The 23,770-nt window shown below is 31.8% G+C and overlaps 1 protein-coding gene and 1 long non-coding RNA gene across 4 annotated transcripts; one reads left to right on the forward strand and one right to left on the reverse strand.

Moving 5' to 3' along the window:
* Positions 1-492: 492 nt before the first annotated feature.
* Positions 493-23,521, forward strand: LOC126850422 (large neutral amino acids transporter small subunit 1). 3 transcript variants are annotated; one of them, XM_050593408.1, is made up of 12 exons: positions 493-798; positions 7,399-7,647; positions 8,064-8,310; positions 13,163-13,288; positions 15,469-15,607; positions 15,742-15,865; positions 16,177-16,377; positions 16,816-16,890; positions 17,812-17,971; positions 18,050-18,142; positions 18,485-18,543; positions 19,510-23,521. In XM_050593408.1, the coding sequence occupies exons 2-12, from the start codon at positions 7,405-7,407 to the stop codon at positions 19,510-19,512; spliced, it is 1,470 nt and encodes a 489-aa protein (XP_050449365.1). In that variant the 5' UTR covers positions 493-798; positions 7,399-7,404; the 3' UTR covers positions 19,513-23,521. The 3 variants fall into 3 exon arrangements, with proteins under 3 accessions (XP_050449365.1, XP_050449364.1, XP_050449363.1); XM_050593407.1 differs by lacking the exon at positions 18,485-18,543; XM_050593406.1 differs by lacking the exon at positions 19,510-23,521 and having other exon boundaries at positions 18,485-19,503.
* LOC126850437 (uncharacterized) lies at positions 2,914-5,376 on the reverse strand. Its single transcript, XR_007687544.1, has 3 exons — positions 5,228-5,376; positions 4,688-4,785; positions 2,914-3,350 (listed from the first exon to the last, which is right to left on the reverse strand). It is a non-coding gene; the product is annotated as an uncharacterized LOC126850437 (long non-coding RNA).
* Positions 23,522-23,770: the final 249 nt, after the last annotated feature.

A 23,770-nucleotide genomic window follows, 5' to 3' on the forward strand; every position in this document is an offset into this window, starting at 1 on the left:
TCTAAAGTCGGGGAGAGAACGACGCGTCAGGGGCGGCCGATAGGTCGCTCGATACGTCGTCCGGGGGTGGCAGCGTCTGGATTTCTCTCACGCTCATGCACATATATATATACACACATACATACATACATATATATATATATATATATATATATATATATATATATAACTTAAGAGAGCCGATGTTTTATTTAGTAAAAACATATTTCATTAATCAAAAAGAAAAATTTTCATTTATTTTTCTCAGTTACTTCTAAAGGGGAGAGAACGACGCATCAGGGGCGGCCGATAGGTCGCTCGATACGTCGTCCGGGGGTGGCAGCGTCTGGATTTCCCTCACGCTCATGCACATATATATATACACACATACATACATACATATATATATATATACACACATACACATATACTCTCGACGAGTACGCGCGATGCTACGGATCGGAGCAAACGAAGAGCGGCGGTCATTCAGAGCCCGACCAGCGTGCCGTGCACACACTTTCACCCAGGCTCAGTCTCGCGCTCACTTTCGTACAAGATCGCTGTTAAAACGACGATAAAACGAGATAATAACGAGAAATAATATATTCGCGTATTGTGCTAAAATCTAATCGAAGACCGGAGAGAAAGAAAAGACAGACAGAGAGAAACTCCGGAAGAGGAATTCGCGCCATGGCCGGCGTCTGAGATCGATCCTCCAAGTGCACATAGTGACAAGCACGCGAATTTTCTCGTTTTTTCAATTTTTTTTTTTTTCGATCTACATCGGGGGTGATCTTGCTGCGAGGAGCCGCGAAACAGGTGAGAAGTGACAGTACGAGAAACACAGAATCAGTCGCGTACTTCGCACCCCGATGTTGAATGAAAAGTCTCGCGAAATCTCTTGCCACCGCAGAGAACGTTAGATTCCAGAATGAGATACGCGGATATGGTCATGATATTCGCGATATTCAATCGGTGGATTATAAACGAAACTGCGACGTGACATTCGCGTTTAACGTTCCATGCTTCCACGCAGTATGGCCGTTCTCGATTCGCAAGGGCGGATTTCAATCGTGCGTGCTAAAATAGGGAAAATTAAGGGGTAAATTTTGCTATTGAAAGACGAGGTGATACCGTGTAAATAATATATATGTGAGACGCTAAAGCCGCAAATATAAATTATTTATTAACAATAAAATGTTTATTTTAAATAATTTATATTTGAATCACATAATTAAAATCGCATAAATTAATTTCTTTTTATAAATATTGTCTTTTGACAGTTTGTTGGCAAGACAATACATACACATATATACATCAAATATATGTAATCATTATTGAAAATAAAATTAATTAGCTTTGCAATTTTATGATGAGTAAATGGGTGTCATTTAGTTAATTTGATAAATAATATTATAAAATATATATAAATTTTTGGCGCAAATTTGATAAAATAAAATACTTTCAAAAATCGAGTAATTTTAGTTAATCGTTGCAAGCCAATTTCGGTTTGTTTCGAGGAAACACGTGTTAACTACGTTATATCGATCGTATATTATAAATAGTGCAACTTCGCAGTGGCAACATCAAATATTTATTATCTTCTATGTGAAAGATTGTAGCTCTCATTATGATATTATAATTATTACTCTATTAAAAATTATATATTTTTTTTTATTTGAAACTTGACATAGAACATAGTCATTTGATTTTGTTAATTATTCCCTTTCTCTATAAACATTATAACAAGTTTAATTCAAAGAAATTGAAGATTCGTCGAATAATCTTTCCGAGTGATAAAATAAATTTTTTAAAATTAAACAAATTTTTAAAAACATAATTTAGTACGTTTACTAATAAATTGAAATAAGAAAATATATTTTAAATTTACAAAAACGTAAATTTTTTAGAAAGTATTCAGGAAATATTCAGAAAGTAAATTATCCGAATTTTAATAAGAACATAAAATAATTTTGTTAATTGAAAATCGATTGAGCAATGATAAAAGCAAACTAGCGCTTAATAATGAATCTTCTTTAAGCAGGATTTTACAAACTCGAATCTTCGTCATTTTTTCACCTACATACCCTTCGATTCTTATCGTAATATATATTTGTACATGACATCATGAATTCTTTATCGACATAAATAAGCGCGAGGAAGAAGAATAACGGGCGTTCTCTCCTATTTGGTCGATTCGGTGCGGTTATCTTGCAGCATTATCATAGGGGCGAAAATTGGGTTCGGAAAACCCGGTCGGCGACCCACGTGGCTTATTGATTTTCTCGTCGGCCGCTGCCACTGCTGTAAACTGGCCCTTTCATTTAAACATCGCGCGAATATCGCGTACACTCGAGTACACGAGATTCGATGGTACTCGAGAAGCAAGAGCGATACGTGAACAGGAAATCTGTCGTGCGTTTAATATCGCTTATTAAATCGCGCAAAAAGAACTGCTTATTTTCTTGCACTTTATGCCCATAATTTTTCCTAACGAATACAATCCCACGCGGTCATCTTTTAAATCTTGCAAAATCTTATCGCGATTTTATGACATAAACATTGTCTAGAATTTTTTTCTATTTGTATAATTAGAATTTTTCGAAAATATTTAATAATTATATATAGAGAGAGGTAAATGTAATAAAAAAGATTCAAATTATAATAGCAAAAATTAAATTAAATTAATTTCACACATTATATATAGATATTAATTTTTATTAATAGCGAGACGATTCAATTTTTAAAATTTTAATAATACTCGTTATTTAATAATAACAAGTTTTTTCTAAAAATACCTGAAAATATTTCGATAAATGTATTAAAATAAAAAATAAAAATTGACTGTAATTTGATGAGAATCACAAATCGAAGTCAATTCTTTCATTTTATGATAAGTTATGACTTCTAACACAAGTTGTGAGAATTGACATGTATACATATATATATGCATAACTTAAGATATTTTAGGCTCTTTATATAAAAGTTATATCAGGGATGAATTAACGGGGAACAGAGTGATTTATCATTCTCAAATCGCGATATCGATATGTCATTGTCTTTCATGAAAGGCAAATCGATGGCATCGGTGCCTTTGCTCTTACGGCAGGTACCGTTAAGTACAGTTCGCTTTAGACCGACACGCAACCAGACACGGAGGTCGGTTTAAAATCGATATAAAGCAATGATGCAACATTGGCGAGACTTTCATGGGCACCATGGTCATTTGTAACGAGCTTAGTCAGCACGCGCCAAAATTGCAACCGAGTGGTTTCAGACCTGGAGATATTGAGGTATCTGATAAAACTATACGCGTTTTATTTATTTTATTTTCCTTCTCGTGCGATATTCCTCCTCCGCTCCTCCTTTTTCTGCAGATCAATAAAAATTAAAATTTTCAAATGTAAAATTGAAAAAAATAATAGAATATTAAAAATTACAATAAATTAATATTATGACAAACGAGCAAAATAAGAAGATATGACGATTAGAACTTAAATATTATATTGCATTTTACAATTTTTTTTTAAATTTTAATAAATTAGAAGATTAAAATATTTCAAAGAAAATGACACGTTATGGCATTCGATAACTAAAAATTGCGTGTGAAACGGGACGGTTTTCGTAGAACGTTGTTGGGTGCCTGATTCAAAACGGCGGGCATTAGGAACCGGTATTGAAGGAAGGGTCTTAGTTGCCTCTAAGGCTTGGACAAAGCGCCTTTTCGAACGTTTGTTCGTGAATACCCACACATACACGAGAAAAAGAGCGGGAATTGCCGGTAGACTATATATATATATATACGCGATTTCGCGCAGTATGTTGCGTGTGCGTTACAAACAGCTGAAGCGGTACAAATGCCAGGCAAACGCAAAAGATTAAGGGAGATTTGGACTAAGGGGGGTTCTACATTGCATGGAATTCGTATTATATAGAAACATCGCGATAAAATTATCGTACGTAAAAAATCGCACCGCTAGTACTTATATAACGAGATTAAAAACTCTCTTACGTATTAATATTTAATAAAAAATTATTCGGAAAAAAAATTATTTTATTACATAATTGATGATTTTTTTTGTGATGATTTTTTTTTTAGCGAAACATAATTACCAGAAAAATTAGACAAAAATCTCGACTTTAATAAACATTTTATGTTTTTTGTGTTATGTTTTACAATTTTATTATCATGATATATTTTTTCTTCGTAATTCTCATGTTCCATTTTTTTATTATCTTATTGAGGAAGTTTCTAAGAAAAAAAAATGGAGCATGCAGAGAGAGAATGTGTATATGTGCAAACCCCTGCAAAGGATTTGTTTTCATTGTAACTGACACTCAATACAGACTATGACGGATACTTGATACTAGATATCATATTGTGGGCGAGATGAACATGCATGTGATTAAGGATAAACCCACATGCTAACCTCAGAGATGGGAACAAATCGTTTTGCCCATTTAATTCTCATTATTGAGATATTAGAACTGTACATTAACTCTAGAACAAATTCATTAACAAGTTTAAATTTATTAATTCTGAAAATATAATAAATATAATTGGTGAAACCCAAGCTCTACTTAGCCTTTCCTTTTACCAATTAATTGATTGTTATTAATTCTACTTTAAGAGCAGCTGAATATTTATCTAAATGGTCGCGTACATGATTTAACACACACATTTTACAAGTATAAAATTATTACTTACAATTAAAAAAAGGTGTGATAAGTTTTTTAGTGATCCTTCCAGTTTTCTCTCGGGTTATTCCGTAAGCTACGTATTAATTTTCTGTAATCTCATTTTTACTGAAAAGAGAGTAAAATTGGATACATATTAAAAAAGTTAATAATTCCCTTGAACAGACACGTAATTTATATGTTGAATAAATATCGTGTATCGAAATAACGAATTACGCTTTGTCTATACATATTAATGATATATATATTTGCATTTAAATTAGTTTTATTTTAAAAAATATATGAAGAATCCTGGAAATAAAAACTGGGTGAATATTCAGAGTGGACCCAAATGTTCTGGTCAGACTTTAAGATTTTATAGAAAATTTAATTTTGAAAAAATTTCCTATAAACATGAATCAAAAAATGCTTCCTTAAAAAGTTAGTACTTCTGAAATCACGATTATTTTATACATTTTTACACATAAAAATATAAATTTTAGTTATAAAATATAAATCGCTTAAAATAGACTTATGAATATATTAGATCTAAGGCTGACCAAGTTCTTACCTAAATACCTAGTAAAACAGTTCGGAATCAAGGTGTGAACTGAAGTGATATCACAGCAGATATAATCGACCAATAAATCAGGTATGATTACAAAGATAAACATGATATGCTCTTTTCGGTATTTTCTTACTAATAAGAAGTGAATAGAGTGCGCGCGAGCGAATCGCGGCGAGAGCAAATCTGTCACTGTTTCGAAATGTATTAGGTGATTGTAAGGCGTGTATCGACGATCTATCGTACGATTGGTCGAGATCACGTCCTCGATAAAGACCGTGATAGTGTGACGCAGAATCCGAATTAATTCACGATCTTCGAAACTCACTTTTTCCTGTCAGTCTCGCAACTGCAGCCAGAAACGGAGACGGAGACGGAGTATGTAAATAAATGATAAAGTTGCGTCCATAAGGAAGTGTGATAACGGCATTACCAAGTTTTATTTTGTAGTGATACAGTTACGTAAAGTTCGTAAGTAAGAATGATCGATAAACATATCGTAATGATAATAACATCCTTACATAATAACGAAATATCAAGAAAAAAATTATAATTATAATAATAATAATTATTATTATTATAAAATTGTAATTATATATATATATATATATATATATATATATATATAATTAAATGTATACTATAAATAAATACAAAACAAATTAATATATAAATATATATTTGTATATATATATATATATATATATATATATATATATATATTTTTAAATATGTATATTTAATATAAGATACTAATAATATATATATTGACACATAGTATAAGTATTAATATACAGACAATTTCCCATTTCTTTTTTTCAAAGAGGCTTCTTTATCGCGTTGTCCCTCACATATTGCTATTCTCGCAGATCGCAAATTCTTTTATGATAGTCATTTAATGACGCGCATTTAATGGCGTTTTAATTAACGGATCGATCGCTCGCCTGATTGATATCTATAGGAACCTGTTGCCGATAAATGAAAAACATCTTATGCGAGCTATAAAAGTCGCCAGTTTTCTGAGAAATAAAAGCGATATTTCTCCCACGCAAGATTCTCATCCGCATCCTCACGTACATTTCCGAACGGAAGAAGCTTTTTCCCTAAGATAAATCAATGCCATTAGCTAATAAAAATCGTTCACTTTGCGCGATTGTCGAATGCATTATTCAAGACAAGACTGGAGAATCCTTCGGGAGAAAGTCCATCGGCTATAAATGCAGAATTATACGATTTATACATTTGTCTCGCTTTTCTCGCATCATTTAAAAGTGATGAGAGAAAACGCAAGGATGTAGAGATAAATTTTTTGCTTTATGACCGTACTAAAGTCATACTAAATCGCGTTCTCTTAATTCTGCGAGAATCGCAAATATTCAGTAAAACCTGTTGATCTTCAAGGATGATATTTTCTATTAAATTGTTGTAAAAAATATACCAAAAATATTCAAGGAAGAGGAAGAGTTTTATAGAAGTATACGTGACTGTAGCGTGACTAGATGTAACCGCCTTGATCATCAATTTACTATTCTTGGTGAACTTCAATAACAATAACAAAATCATACAAATCTAAATAACAGATGCATAATATTTTATGCACACGATCGGTTTTTCCGCACGATTATTTTGCTGCGACGTCGAAAAAATTGAATCGATAAGATATATTGACATATACGCAGGTGTAAGTATATTGAGATTATTTTATCATAATTTTTAAATAGCTTGTTTATATATAATATATATATATATATATATATATATATATATATATATGTAAATATCCGCATATTTTTATGTACACAAATCTGTCGAGTCTATCGATTCGATGAAATTTTTGTCATCGGGGCAAAATAATTGTGCGACGATAAAATGATTTTTTCGGAAATGGAATAAAATCTGTCTATATAGCATAATCCAAGTCCTCTTGTAAGATTATTTTTATCACAATACACATTTATTCGTAAATAAAAAACAATAATACGATAGGAACAAATTATCGAAAATAAAAGCGTGCATCACGATGTCTTAGCATAAATATTATCACTTTCTTTTTGTTTCAAAATAAAAAAAGTTGAAAATTAAATTTAATGATTAATTATATCATTTTAATAATAAATTATTTAATAATAAATTATTAATAATAAATTTTTATTTTAATAACCAATTGTGCATTTCAGAAAAAAATGTCAAAGTCAGGAAGCATCAAAGATGGCGAAAAGGGTCCCTACGATCCGATTCCTACCAGTGAAAAGGGCAACGACGAGATCAAACTGGAGGCGAAAATGTCGCTTCTTAACGGCGTTACCGTCATCGTCGGTTCCATCATCGGTTCCGGTATTTTCGTCAGTCCTACGGGCGTACTCAAGTACACCGGAAGTGTAAACGCGAGTCTTCTCGTATGGACGGCGTCCGGAATTTATTCCATGGTATTTAAAATTTTTTTCTCGTTCTTATCAAAATTAATTTTTTCCCATTTATTTATCATCGATTATCGATTTTATTCTCTCGTAAAATTATAAGAAATTTAATTTACTTAATTATTATACCAAATACGACATAATCAAAGTTGTGAAAATTGCAACAAGTTTTTTTTTAGATACAAAAAGTACAATTTATACCGAGGGTATAAATAAATTAATGGGGCCGGATTTTTGTACACAAGCAAATATCTTTCTTATATTCTTTATCTTTTCGGGATGTCTGCCTGTTATCGTGAATTGAAGAGGGATATGTAAATGTAAATTAATTTAAATATTCATTACTCTTTTGATGAACATGTTCTAATACAATATTTGTATACTAAATATTTATCCTGATCCTTTTCTCTCATATCTATCGATAGATAGGAGCTTATTGCTACGCCGAGCTCGGTTGCATGATCAGGAAGTCGGGCGCGGATTATGCATACATTATGGAGACCTTCGGGCCTTTCCTGGCGTTCATCAGATTATGGGTTGAGTGTATGATAGTGCGTCCTTGCAGTCAGGCCATCGTAGCCTTGACTTTTAGCGTCTACGTCCTCAAACCACTCTTCCCGGACTGCACGCCGCCGGATGATCCCGTAAAAATGCTCGCCGCCTGCTGCATATGTAAGTAGATGACGAAAAATCGTATCTCCCGATGAATGGAACAGACGACTCAAAACAGTACATATTGGAATTCTGAAACTCTCTCGCGATGTATCTAAAAAATGAAATATGTAAAAAATAAAATACAAAAAAATTATATTTTTTTAAATTCGTGTAAGAAAAATTGAATGAAAATTTTAGTCTATTCTATACAAAATAATATTAAATATTTAGTAATATTAAAAATTTTGCATACTCATTTAATATAAAATTTAATATAAAATTAAATTAAATTAATTATCTTTTTTTCACATTTGATAAAAATGAAAAAATATTTATATTATTCTAGCATATAAATCTAGTATGACGCATACACATATAGATACTTTCTCTGTCCGTGAGATTAACTGACATAATGCATTGTTGAGCTTTTTGATCGCGCGACTGTACGAGGATTTCGTGGTCCGTATGTAAAGGACCACAATGTAACAGCAATTAAGCTTATATCCGCCGAGACATTTATCGTACGCAATTGCAATGAAACAGGACCAATGTTACGATCCTCTATAACGAATAATCGTGATACAATACCGAGAGCGAGAGAATTGAACTTCATTGGCTCGCCCGTTCATCATACACTAACGATTTCAAACGGGCCGACAATGTGACCCGTACGTAGAAAATTCGTCTTTCTCACAGCAATCATGTTTTGTAAAATGTCATTGTCCCTTGACTTTCGTCTTGATAATTTTCTGGGATGATAATGATGCAGTGGATTTTAGTGATATTATAGAGAGCGAACAGAACAAAAATCAAACGTCTCGTCATCGTGTTAAAAATTTACTTTTTTTATCAAATATATAAAAAAAATTACAAGCATATTTATTATACAAAAATTACAACGAGTAATATTGAAAATAAAAATAATTACAGTCCTTTCTTAATTCCGCTAAAATCAAGAGCGCTTTTGCAATGCGATTGAACGTCTCGTGAAAGAAAGAAGGAAAATAATTTCTTATCAGAAATATTTCTTGTTCTTATTACTGTATTTGTCAGACTGTATATACGTATACGGAATTCCCAGAGCAGTAAGATCGACAATAATCTAACCACCAGAGCTTTCCTACGTCATATTTTGCCCTTGACGTTTTGTTCCTTTCATACTAATCTTCTAGAGAAGATTTAACTATTCTTTCCTCTTAGCAAACAAAGCATAGACAGTTATTAGCCTAATAAGTTATTAGTCTAATAAGGTTAAAAGAAAGAAGTCTTCTTGAGAAATAATCTTCTTTTTTAAAATATAATAACAAAAAAAAAAAGAAGAAAAGGAATTGGAAAAAATGGAAATAAAATTAAAATTAAGAAATAGAAAATAAATTAAATTAAAAATAATTATTGAGTTAAAAAACGCAGATTTTTTTTTATTTTTAAGCAACAGAATTAATTTTATGAGATGTCGCATTTTGTTTAATATATTTGCACAATATGCATGCTTTAGTCGCGAATAATGAAGAGCGGACATCACATTAATGTCGCGAATCTAAAAGAATAAAAAAATAGCCTTCAAATTAATGTCTCTTTTTTTAAGTCTTCAATAGCTTGAGTATTCCGAATATTTCGTTGATGCTTTTTATCAATGTGCGATTATAATAATGTTTTGCATTTTATTCATACGACAAGAAAATAATAGGCGATACCTGATTTACTGATCAGTGAGCTTTTTTAAACTACATTATTTATCAGAAATACGATTGTTTTACATAGGATAGATACGCGTTGTATTGCGCGAAGAAACTGAAAAAAGTCTATTTTTTGCCAAATTCAAATTGCGGACAAAAATGCGACCGCGAGCAGACATGTATCGCCTCCATTGCGGTTTAGCTGCGCACTTCTTTTGCTTCGATATCACTCCTGCGTGCAATGGATCGTTTTACAGATACGCAAACGAAACCGCGTTTCAGCGGTCACCTTTTTTTTTTTTCAAGAAACCATTGACGAAGCACTGTGCTCGTAAATATTTACGCGAGAGAGATACGATTTCACTCCTCTCCCGCAAAATGTGCGGCAAAGTAATATCTCGAAAATGGAATAATTATAAAAATTAAATATTAAATATATTGTTCATATCAATTCTTGAGTGTTATAAATATCGTTGTAACACAGTTGAAGATACAGCACGCGACTTAAGTAATATCTGCTTGTCAAATAAAAAGCGATTCACAATAGTATTAATTAACATGAGATATCTATGCACGTGTCTCGAAACTTGATATCACTCACATGTTAAGATATGTGGTCACGATACAGTTTCGGAGTACGGGATCATAATGCAAAAAATCTCTGACATTTGTTTGGAGCTGCAATCTTTGAATAAACATTTCGAACAATTGCAGAATTAAGGACTTGCGAACAAGTAGCTTTAATTTTCCTGCCTAAGATCGAATTTATTTTAAATTTGACGTAAGAAAAATATTGCGAGACGCAAAAAACGGCGGATAGTCGTCGACAGCGACAATTGCAAAACTCGTCTATCATTCGAAATAAGATTTCGCCATATATAGAATTCCATTTACTTCTTCCGATAAATCGCTCGAGAAACAGGGAATGGGTTTTCCTACAAGGAAAATGAAACGCGAACGCATTCGATCAATGACAAGAATGTCATTTGCGAATAAATGAGTGTCGCGTTTTCAATATTACCTATCGGGTGTCCATCTTATGGAAAAGAAGATTATAAATTAGTAATAGCAAACACACTCTCATTTTTTACAAAATAATTTACGATTCCCTATTTCTTGAAAGAAATTTCTGGCGATTCACATATTATTATCTAATCGTTATTTAATATCGATAATTAAATTTCAAGGCAAATATTTCAAATAGAAAGAAATTTTTTCCAATTCATTTATTATCTAATCATTTAATATTAATAATTAAAAAATGTTTCAAGCAGAATTTCGAAAAATATTTTCAAATTATTCAATTAAGAAATTTATTTCACGCTAAGCGGCTCATTAATTTTACTGGTAATTAAGATATTTATGAAAATAGAATGCAAATAAAAAATTTTGTCATACATAATTATATATAGAGAATATATTCGATTTAATTTTATTTCTCTCATATGAATCAGTGGCAATACGCTGCTATTCCATTCTAGTAAGTGATAGAGATCAACGATCAGAGCGTTCACGAGTAAATCTGCACTTTCTCGATTAGATGCAACGCGATCCGCAATGAGACTAATTATTATTCTTTTAATTATCATGCTAAATAAATCACAGATTATTACAAAATTTTCTGCAGTATTACAGATTTATGATAGATACATAATCGTCATTTTCGAATTAATACAGATTGAAATCTGTATTAAAAATGTTTCGTGATCACAAGGATGGCCATGCAACACATAAACGGTTAGTGGAAAGTGATGATCGACACAGATTAACTGGAAATGTCGATGAAAGACGCGCGTGGAGACTCGCGAGTCAAAAGCCCGATGGCAATCACGCCTCATTGTGAACAAATGTAATTTCATAACGTGACAATTGGCCACAACAGTATAATTCGCCGGTAGGGGGGAAACGACGACGCGAAAAGGAAGGACAAAACGAGTGTACGAAGGGAGAAAGAAAAGGAAGAGGAGGAGAGACTTGAGGAAGGCACGCAAAGGGGAAAGGAAAGTCTCGCGATATTTCTGCAAGATGTTGCATCAGTCTCTCTCTTTCTCTCTTTCTCTTTCTATTTTTTTATGTCTATCTCGATTTCTTCTTTCTTTTTGTTCCCATCAAAGACGAATCTCTGAAGTGACGTCGTGACGTCAAAGGTTAATTCGGAACTTTTTTCTTTTGTAAAAAAATTTTATTTAATCTTAATATTTAAACATTCTTACTTATTGTAGGTACTGAAAGAAAATGAGTTTCGCAAAATTTATCTGACTGAAGTATCCGTGTAAAAGTGTAATACTAATTTCAAAAATGTTATATTAGATTATCACGTATTTGTCTAGCGCAATTTTATTGATTCCACTGCAATCATCATGACGTATCCATTTTTCGAAATGAGGATCATTTACTTTTTACTTAATTTTTTTCTGCTGTCATTATTATGAACGATCAATATCGATCAATTAAACAAATAACGATCAATAAAAACGTGCGAAAACCCTATTACTGGCTCTCAGTAATTATCCTGTTAAAATATTTTGGCTTCACGTGTAGTAAAGTATTATATTTTTTTTCTACGATAACTTTATCATTGACGTAAAATCATATTAGCAATAAGCTTCATTACTGCCGAGTCATGTTAATGAGAAATCATTATCGCAACAATTTGTATTTTTGCAAAATTCTCAATAGAAGAGAGATTATTGCATGATTAAAATCAAAAATTTTCCGCATAAATTACGGGAACATTTTTCTCTAAGAGATCAATAAATCGATGTTTCTATCTTCTTCGCCCTGATGACTAAGTTGTTAAGTTGGTGCCAGTTAGTCTGAAACGAAGAAATCGCGCGTGCAACCGGTTCCATTGAAGTCGACACGTTAGAAGACTATAATGGAAACTAATTATCATAAAATTTATTATGGCAGAACGTTAAAACATATTTCAAAGTAAACGATACACGTGGGATTGGGTGGGACTAGCAAAGATAATTCTTAATTAAAATGACTCAATGTCATTCATGCGTGATGGATTAATGTATCATATCTGTTGTTGACGTAATATATTAAACTAAAAAATAATTTAAAATAAATTTTATTGTTCTCACCAATTACAAAAGAATTGTGAATTCTTCAAATTTGTAGAAAAAAAAAAATATATATATATATTTTAACTGCACGATAATTAACAGTGTTATTATTGTTGACAGGCATTCTCGCTTTTATAAACTGCTGGGACGTCAAATGGGCGACGAGAGTGCAAGATATTTTCACGTATGCAAAACTGCTCGCGCTTTTCATCATAATTTTCACAGGAGCCTATCAGCTTTGTACGGGTAAGTTTTGAATATTAGTAACTATTAAATAAATTATCATACCAATAAACTAAAAAAAAAAAAAAACTAAATAAAGATGAGGGAAGGCAATTAAGAGCCAGCGGAGTAATTTGTACAACAAACACTCGAAATAGTTTGTTGTGGCATGTGTCCTTTGACAATATGTGTGTAATTTTTTGTAATCTTATATTTGCAACTTATTTTTGACATCACCTGAACACCTCATTTCCTGTTCCTTATCTACTTAATAATTGCGCTGAAAATGGAAAAAAAAAGAATCTTAAAAAAAGAATCAAAACGTTTAAGTTTTGCTTGTTATGTTAATAATTTAATTATAATAAAATAAATTATTGCGGTGGCTTTAGGTAGTTTTAATTGCCTTCCCTCACCTTTATTTGATACATTTGTATAAATCTTTGTTTCATTTAAAAAAAAAATTTTGCAAAAACTAACGTGTGTGTAATACGAGTGTACGAGTTCGAAAAATGGAAAAAACTATAAAAAGAAAAAATATATATATATATATATATATATAAAAACTATATATTTAAAAATATTAATCATCATAGAAACATCAAAAAATGTTGATATAAAAATTATACATCAAAATATGTATATTTATGTATATATAAAATGTGTAAAATAATGTATATCTAAAATATGTAAAATAATAATTTAAAATAATGTGATACATAATTTTTTACACTCTCTCAGATAATTATAATTTAGGAGAGAATGCTATTGTATTTATTTATTTTCACATCGCGAAATATTCTCACAAAATGAAAAAGTAACATTTTCGATAATCTAATATCTCCGAAGTGGTACACACGATAATTTAATTATACAAAACGGATAGGGGCTTGCTTAGAGCGCGTCACGTGGTTAAGGGTTAATGACACCGACGTAGACGTGGACGATCGCGTGCAGTTTACATACGATTTCTAACAATCTCGATTAACGCTAATCGTCGCCGCGTGATTGCATTCTAAATCTTTTATGTACCATTTTTCTCGTTTCGTAAAACGCGAACGATTTCACGGAACGTGAAACCAAAGTTTTCATGTACTTTCGATCAAGTAAAAAGAAGCGATCTTACATCAGACCAGACTTTCTCTTCGTAAATGAATTGTCTTTTCAGTCGATCGTTTGAACTTTTTTTCATACCGCCGACCGTATTTTTCGTAGCTCCTTTCAAATACTTGCGTCACGGCATAGATTATATTGAAAGATAAAATCACGAAGGACATAAAAAGATTAAGGAAACGAACTGTTTTATTGTTGCGATAACATCGCGTAAAAATCAAGACAAGATTTAAATTAATCATAGAGACCAATCGAAAAATATTCTGAAAACAAGCTGCATATGAATTTAAAATTGAATATTTTCTCATCAATTGCAGAAATTTTTAAATCTCTTGCAAAAAGAGATACTTTCATTTCCATTTTTATTCAAAGTGAATCAATATTTCAAATCACTCGAGAAGTGAAACCTCGGCGAGAAATAAAACTTTACCGTTCGTTTATGTGAGTGAAACTGGAGAACAGAAATCGTGCGACCAACCGGAAGTTGGACGTCTTTTCAGCATTGCACATTGTGCCGGACGAGACAATTTACCCAATCAAAAAGGTGGGTTAAATACGCAAGCGATGCGACGTATAGTCGGTGTGCGTGCAAGGAATAGTTTAAATTAGACTATTCAGCGAACCAAATGGTTCCTTGACCGTGTATACGACAATCATCTCGATTCTGATGAAACATTTCAACGACCTTGCGCAAAATCGTATTAGCTCGCCTTTCAGTCAGTTCAATTTTTCTGGGAGCTCTTTCTCAAAAAAGTTGGTTTAATAAAGATTACTAATAAAAAAAAAAAAATAAAATATGTCAGTTTAAAATATTTTATCGAAATATAAATGAATTTGAGATAATAATTAAATATTATATAATATTATATATGGTTATATATAGTTACGCTCGTATTTTTTATGCACAAAGGAAATAAATTAAATTAAATACGGAAGGAGGAAATTATAAAAATTGTAAGAAAATATTTTGATACCGAAAATATTATAATATCAAAATTATTAAGAATTATATAATTATGTATCGCGCTTATTTACATCCTAATCAATGAAACAAAAATTCAAATCGGCGATATTCTCTCGTTCTCTTTTCTCAGGACACACGCAGTATTTCACATTCGACAACACAAACACGGAAGTCACATCTATAGCCCTTAGCTTTTATTCAGGCTTGTTCGCTTACAACGGCTGGAATTACTTGAACTTCATCATCGAGGAATTAAAGGATCCTGTTAGGTGAGAAAGTTTTCGAAAATATCGCGCAAAAAATTAAACGCCATACTCAAAATAAATTCTAATTAAACAATAATCTAGTGATACAATAATTCACACAATGTACAAAGTCGTTATTTAATCGTGTATCTATTTAGAAATCTACCGAGGGCGATTGCCATTTCGTGCACTCTAGTTACGGTTGTCTACGTCTTCACGAACATGGCTTTTTATACGACGCTGAGCCCCGTCGAAGTGCTCGGTAGCGAAGCTGTGGCAGTGGTAATTAAACTTCTTGCTTACTTTTCTAATAATCTTAAAACGGAATCGTTTAACTTTCTTCGAAGGAAACGAAATATCACGTGGGGAAACTTGATTTTACATTTCAATCATAATAATTCATTAATATGTTTTAATCATCATATTATAAAATCTCTCATTTTCTCTTTTTAAAAAAATAACATATCTTCTATCTTTTTATTTATATTAATTTTTTATTTATTGTATCATATACGCCATATAGATTGATAATAATTTTCCCAAATAATTATCTTACTCTCGAAAAATTTCTAAGCTGTCCTTATTGTCCGCAGACATACGCAAACAGATTGTTCGGCGTGATGGCATGGACGATACCGGTTTTCGTGGCTCTGTCCACGTTCGGTGCGGTCAATGGTATTTTACTCACGTCCTCACGGCTCTTTTATGCGGGTGCCTGCGAAGGTCAGATGCCGGAGTTACTGACGATGATCCAAATTTCCAGGCTCACGCCCACACCCGCCGTACTGTGCATGGTAAAAATTGCCCTTCTCTCTAATCTAAATATCATGTCCTCACTCCTTAAGATGAACTTGCTAAGAAATAAATCAAAGACCACGCTCTGGCAGCAATCAATGACAATTAATAATATATATTAATATATATTAATATATAAATAATGTCATTTTTATATCATTTAATATATCGAATTAATTCTTTTTTATGTCTCAAGATTATGAAATAAAATTATATGTCGCGTAAATTTTCGCGTGTGTATAAATAAAATAAATAAAAGAAAACTCTTCGTCTGCTGACCAACATGATTGTAGCCAGATCAAACAAGAAGACAATGTAACTGGTAGTAGATTGCTTCGAACCTGTTACTGTATTGTCAAACCAACTCTGTGAGAATTCAAGATAGCGACTATCACACACACGAACAGTATTAATTGAAAACTCGCAATCTTTTCTAGGCACTACTCTCCATGCTATATCTGTGCTCTTCCGACATCTCCGCTCTCATCAATTACGTGGGCTTCGCCACTTGGGTACGTACGACAATTTTCATTGATCGCATTCTGCTCTATCTCTTAGAAAACAGTGCACAAAATTCTAAGAAATAATTTTATGTTTGAAGAAACGATTATCTTATCGCGGTTATCGCGGATTTTTGTGTCTGAATTTTAATGAAAATTAAATGCAGGTCAACTTTTTCTCCATTTACTATGCAAAGCATCGAATGACATTTCGTCACGAAGATCATGCAAAACGCGCATCGTTACGATCGCATCATCGCGAATTTATGTACGTACCTGTCCGTAGCAAAACATTAGCTCGACTAGATAAATAATAATTTTCCAATTGGCTCGTACCACTTGGGATAATTGGCTTTGACTCATCGTCGAAACAGTCTCTTATTCTGCACGCATAAAAGCCTCTCTATTTAAAAATAATTGCTTTGTAATGTCGCACCGCGATCCAAATTCACCGATGGATATATTTCACAACAATGTTACTTACTAATTTAGAATCAATTTTACGCGATATATTTGTTTATCTTCTTTGAATAATTTTTTATGCACATTCTTAATTTAAATATAAATTTTCATCTTTAATCTCGCGTCATATACAGATTATATACATTATATAGGTATAGATCATTCAAATTTTGCGTTTAATTTCAAAATAAATCACATTTGATTCTTACAAAGAATTATTATTTTTAAATATTTAATTACATTTACAATTACAATTACCATTTTTAAATATTTAATTACATAATCTATTAAATTTTCAGTTAGTTATATTTTAAGAACTTTGATCATTTTTATCATCGCGTCAATATTTTCAGTTTGAAATATTCTTTACTATAATAATATATTAATTTTTTTATCAATAGTTTCAACTCTATCTGAATTCTTTCAATTTCCGCGATTTTCAATCTAAATATCTTTTCAACTTGTTTATAGCTTAGCATAGGCGTATCGGTGCTATGCCTTCCATGGCTCAGATGGAGTCAGCCAAATTTGCAAAGGCCGATTAAAGTGAATCTCATCTTTCCGTTCTTCTACATCCTAGCCACCCTCTTTGTTACCATAGTTCCGATGTATGCCAGTCCCGTGGAAACAGGTAAAAATCCGTTATCGGCAATCGTGTCGTAATTTCGTCATAAAGAATATCTCGTGAGAATAATTATATCTTTCCTAGGATACGGCTGTCTGATGATACTCTCCTCTGTACCTGTCTACTTCGCGTTCATCGCGTGGAAGAACAAGCCGATATTCTTCCAGCAAGGAGTCGGTGAGTCCAACAAATGAAATATAATCGCGCGATATGTCATCGAATGAAACAAATTATTGATACGTCGAAGAGACGCGTGATATTCAACAGAAATTTTTAGTTTTTGGAAAGTGTAATAAATATCAGATGATTTTTTTGTTGCTTTACTTCTGTGAGACTTGCTTACTTTTCGAGAACGAGACTGAAGAAAGAAATGGAAGAAGGAAAAATATCGCATCGGTTATTATGTACATCTCGTTCTCGTGACATTTTAATGTAAAATTTAAACAATTTTTCGCCCGAGTTCGCGATTTTGCAATTTTTCATTTTCCTATGTTTCTGTTAATTAATTTATTCCCGCAGGCGCCGTCACCAAAACTTTGCAGAAGCTAATGGTAGTCGTGGGGCCGCAAAAGACAAAGGTTCAAAACACGCTGTAACATAATTTTACTCTTGTCATATGTCACGCATGCTTAGCACTCATCCGTTTTCGTTGCTTCGCACTTTCGTCTTATCTAACACAAACGTTTACTCTCTCGCATTTCGAAATCACTCTCGATACACCATGCATGTCTCAATCGCGATTTTCTCTTTGACTATATCTTGCATTATATTTTATTGCACAATATCTTTATCTTGATCATCAATTTTATATATATATATATATATATATATATTAGCTTTTTTATTTTTCAAAGAAACTTTGGGGAATATATTTGCTTGCCATCTATTCATCCCGCTTATCATGTCTTCAGTTTAGAATACGATTCAATTTTTAATACGTCGCCGACATTATTTTATTCAATCGGAAAATCCGTTGTTTAAAACAGAAAATCTCATATACAACATCACTCTGTATTTTAAAATAAAGATAAATTCTGAGTGATTTAAAAATGACAAAAGAAGAATTTTTTATTTAAAGATAGATTTAAAGTATTTTTTTTAATTTTTGTCGAAAAAATACTGATTCTTAAATTCAGCCAAATCAATCATGGATATGTTTTTCTCGAATCAGAGAAAGATATTGCTTTTCAAAATATTTTTATAAATCAACATAAAATCGGCATCAAAAAATTAAAAAAAAAAAAAATTTCGTTTTATAGTTGATTGTATAATGATCATTATTTTTGCTTAAGTTGAATAGGACATTGTTCAGATTTTATTTCACACATCTCACACACCGACACATACTACAAACACGCCGACACGTGTACTAGATCGAATCTCCATCAAAACTCTAACAATTAAAATTAAAATATCAAGCAAACTATTGTAACAACAGATCGTATTACCAATTAATTACGATTTCTTGCTAGAAACGCACTTGCATCCGAAGACTGGACTCACTGTAAGAATATTTGTAACCTATCTCTCTCGTTTTGTTCCAGTAAGCGTAACAAAGATGCTGCAAAAGATAATGCTGGTAGTCGGCAAATCGAAACCCGCTCAGGTGTAATCAGTCAAGACGTGCCGAATCGAGATCAAAAGGATAATGACGAGCTCTCTTCGAAACAGAAACTCAGGAAGAATTCTCGACGATCTTCGAATCGATAATGAATATCGGTTCGACAGATCGATTATATTTTTCTCTTCAAGGGTAAAGGAACGGTGTCCTAGACAACAAGAGACAGCCATATTGTGTCAGGGCGCCGAAAGAGAAATGTCAAAAACATGAGAAGCGAAGCGGCTCGTCTAGATTCGGATCTCGTCGTGGACTCCCATCAGGATCCGCCCGCTTGATTACAAAATTTTGAAATAAGGCTGTTGTCTCTCGTTCCACGGCGAAGGGATATACGCGATAATACCACATCGCATGCTTTTAAATTAAATATTTTTGCTTGAAAATCTGCAATGAGAGAAATTTTCAAGCTTTGATAAGTTAATTATAAAATCTAAAAAATCATAAGTTAATTAAAAAATCAATATCGTCATTAAATTTCCAGATTATATTAACGTTATCGATATGGAATAGATGATTACAATATAACATCGTGACATAAATGTTACTTTTGTAAGCAATAGATAACATTCAAGTATTTCAATGATTTATTCGAATAACGGGAGAAAATAATTATAAAGGATAAAAATAACTAGTTGTTCAGATACTTTTGAGATATCTTATAAAATGCTTGATCCTCCGCGTTAACAGATATCGATATCATATTAATCATATTGATTAAAATTTTTAAAAACCATAATTATTTAAAAATTACTTATTATTTAAATTAATTATTTAAAAACTATTTAAAAAAAATACTTTTAAATGATTTTTGAAGGAATCTATGCACGTGTATAAATCATGTTTTTTACGCAAGCCTTCTTCCTCAAATTAGACTAAAGTGAGCAGAAGACTCATCCTAAATTATACATGCGATTCGGTAATGTATACATTATTAATTCAGAAATTCGCATTAAAGAGAGAATGCGTGTATACCTCAAAATAGTTTACGCGCGAGACACATATCTTTCTGAGTAAAAAAAAAAAACTGATGGCGATCGCGATTATATCTCTCTCCGTGAGATGAACTATGTTAGAACTAGAACGGAAAAGCGAATTATAAAAAAAAATCAGAGTGCGCGCTAAAAAGTTGAGATAACGATCAAAACGTCACTGTAATTAAGTAAGCGCTGTTTAAGCTGTTAGTTTTTTAGTCCCATAGCGTTCCTCCGATGTATAGGCGATGTTTGCTATACGTGTATCGCGATTTTCGCGTTATCTCAACTTCGTTAATTTCTGGCACTCATGCGCAAATTGTAATTTGAAAACTGTTCAATCTTTGAGAATCCAGCATCGTCCGGCAAATGTTTCATATTTACGGGATATCGCTTCTTATAATTTCAAACACATTTGATTCATTTACTTTTATAATCAAGCTAGGGGTGCAAATATTCAAAAACGATATCGATATATTCTTATATGCGATATTAATGCTCATAGAAAATATATATTCAGAGACATTAGTGTTCCTTTTTAATTAATGGAAGTGCCGCGAACTCCAATCTTAAGAGAAAGAATTTTAGAACATTAAATTATTGAAAAGAGACTAATGTGAAAAAAAAAAACTGTGATTATATATAGATGCTAACAACTATTTTTATTTCTGACATATTTTTATCCCTTTTATTAAAAACGTTGTAAAGAAAATACTCTGTCCATATTTACAGTGTTGTTTCAGTAACAGTTTTACTAAAAAAATTTATTTATTTTATTTAACTATTTTATTTATTATTTATTTTATAAAAAAGGATCGTATTTTATTGCAAGAAATGTAGAATACTTTGATCTATCGTTAATATATCTTGCATCCCTAATAGAGAGAGAAATCTGTGTGGAACTCTTCGTTTCGGCAAATCGCACTTTTTTACACATGCGTTCGCGTTCGTCTTTTTCGTTTAAGTTAATTCCTAATTTTAATTTAACCGTAATAATATGCGTTTCTGTAAAACAGAGGGATTAAAAGTGCATTTGTTACGCGCTGACACTCGATTGTCAACGTCGCATAATAGTTTTACATTTTACTGCCACTGGTGATAAAATGCGTGTGTGTTTGCGAGTATGTGCGCGCGTATGTGTATATGTGCTCAATGCAAACGTACGTGGATCAATCGAGTAAAGTCGGTCGGCGCGTTCGATACAAGGCGAAGAAAATAAAATGGGGATTAGAGAAAAAAACCTTCTATACGTTTGATGCGTATTAAGGAGAAATAGCGTGCAGGCGATTTAATAAATGAGGAAGTAAGCAGATAACAATTGGAGAAATGATAATTATTAAGATCTATAAGTTCATGCATATTTTTGATATAAATTTCAACAATAAATAAAAAATTTAAAATATATTTTATATTATTTTCTCATTTGCGACAATTTACTATCAATCGCATGAACTTATAAACGTTCACCATATTATGATTATATTGTTTGCTGAATCTGTAAAACCCTCATTTATTCTAAAATTAATTACGGAGGAATCAAAAAAAAAAAAAAAAGAAAAAAGAGAGAAAGAGAAAAAAAAGTTTCGTTCTCGCCATCAAATGTATAAAAATGTATAAAAATGTGTTTCCGTTGACAAGAATAGTTTGTACATTGCTCGATCTTTGGGCGCGTTTGTGCCTCTCAAGACGTAATTATACTTAAGTAGAGTCTCGATTTTGGTATACAAAAAAAAAAAAAAAATAATAGCGTTTACAAAGCGTCCTGGGAGCAAAATTCATTAAGTAGAATTTCGATTTCGATCGTTTTGCCGCGATTAGTCATTTTCATTCTTAATAGTACTTTGTCCTTTTCGGTGAAAGATCTCTTTTTTTTTATTCGATGTAGTATTGTATGCACTATACTTTGCATCCCTAGAATTTTGTTTCTTAAAGCAGAAGGTAATCTAAGCGCAAGAAACAGTACCGTTGCACATATCCGTAGTAAAATTGTTCTAGGACCAAGCTTTTTCTACAGGGTGTTCTTGAGACAAGATCTTGCCTAATTGAAAAAATCTATCCTAATTTCCTACAATAGTTTTTAGTTACTGCAATATCGTATTTAAGAGAGCAGCTCGGCGATTCGTCCGCTTTAGAAAAATTTAAACTAATAAAAATCGTTCCTACAATTATTAACGTTCCTTAATTCTTTTGCGATATAGAACAATAATTTTTTTCGCGAATTCAATTTATTTCTGCATAATAGTCAGTAGAAAGACGGATCGTTGATGTTACTCGCCACAAGTGATAATTATATAGTTCTTCGTCATTTAGCTATATTTTTATGGAACATGTTTCGAGAATCACAAACATTCATCAACGTTTCTCAGGATGCCTGTGGGTAGAAAACAAAATATTTTAGGCCAAGACTGTTAAACTTTCTCAGTTATAGCATATTTAAATAAACGTCCACTGATTATATTCTTGATATTTAAAACTTCCTGTTAGTTTTGTTGCCTTTTACTATAACGATAATAATTTATTATTGAAAATCGTACTATAGAGTGTGCACACAAATATTATTATTAACGAGAATATAGGAGTAATAATTTTGCAGTTGTTAAAATAAATTTTAGTAAGCTCTTAATTAAAATGTAAATAATTTGTTGTAAACTCAATTTTGATAAAAATATTAAATATTAACAAATAAATACCGACAGGCATTCTGGCTCGTGACAATAAGGCATTAATTAAATTTATTGATGGTAAAATTAAGTGAAAGGAAGAGAAAAAAAGAACGCGCACGAGAAAGAGAGAGAAAAAGAAAGAGGTGAAGAAAAATATTATTAATATATGAGTGCATTTTTTATATTAATTTTTATGTTGAAGCCTGTAATATGAATGTGCGTTTGGGTCGATTTTGCGAGATTGACCTAACGATTAACAATGAACTGTGTAAAGTAAAATATAAGTAATCATTTCCTCGCATAATGCGTTATGGATTTAATTTTACGGAAATAAGAATTGTAGCTTAGGATCTGAGCACGTAAAAACAGAGTTGAAAAGAGGAAAAAAAAAATATATATATATAAAAATCAAACTGTGACTATATATATATATATATATATATATATATATATATATATATTATATTGTGTATAAATACTGTGTATCAATTATGCAACCCTCTCACACTCGTGACTGGAAAAAATAAACGGGCTCATCGAAAATTACCGTCGT

The sequence above is a fragment of the Cataglyphis hispanica genome, chromosome 6, assembly GCF_021464435.1.
Source record: "Cataglyphis hispanica isolate Lineage 1 chromosome 6, ULB_Chis1_1.0, whole genome shotgun sequence".
NCBI lineage: Eukaryota > Metazoa > Arthropoda > Insecta > Hymenoptera > Formicidae > Cataglyphis > Cataglyphis hispanica.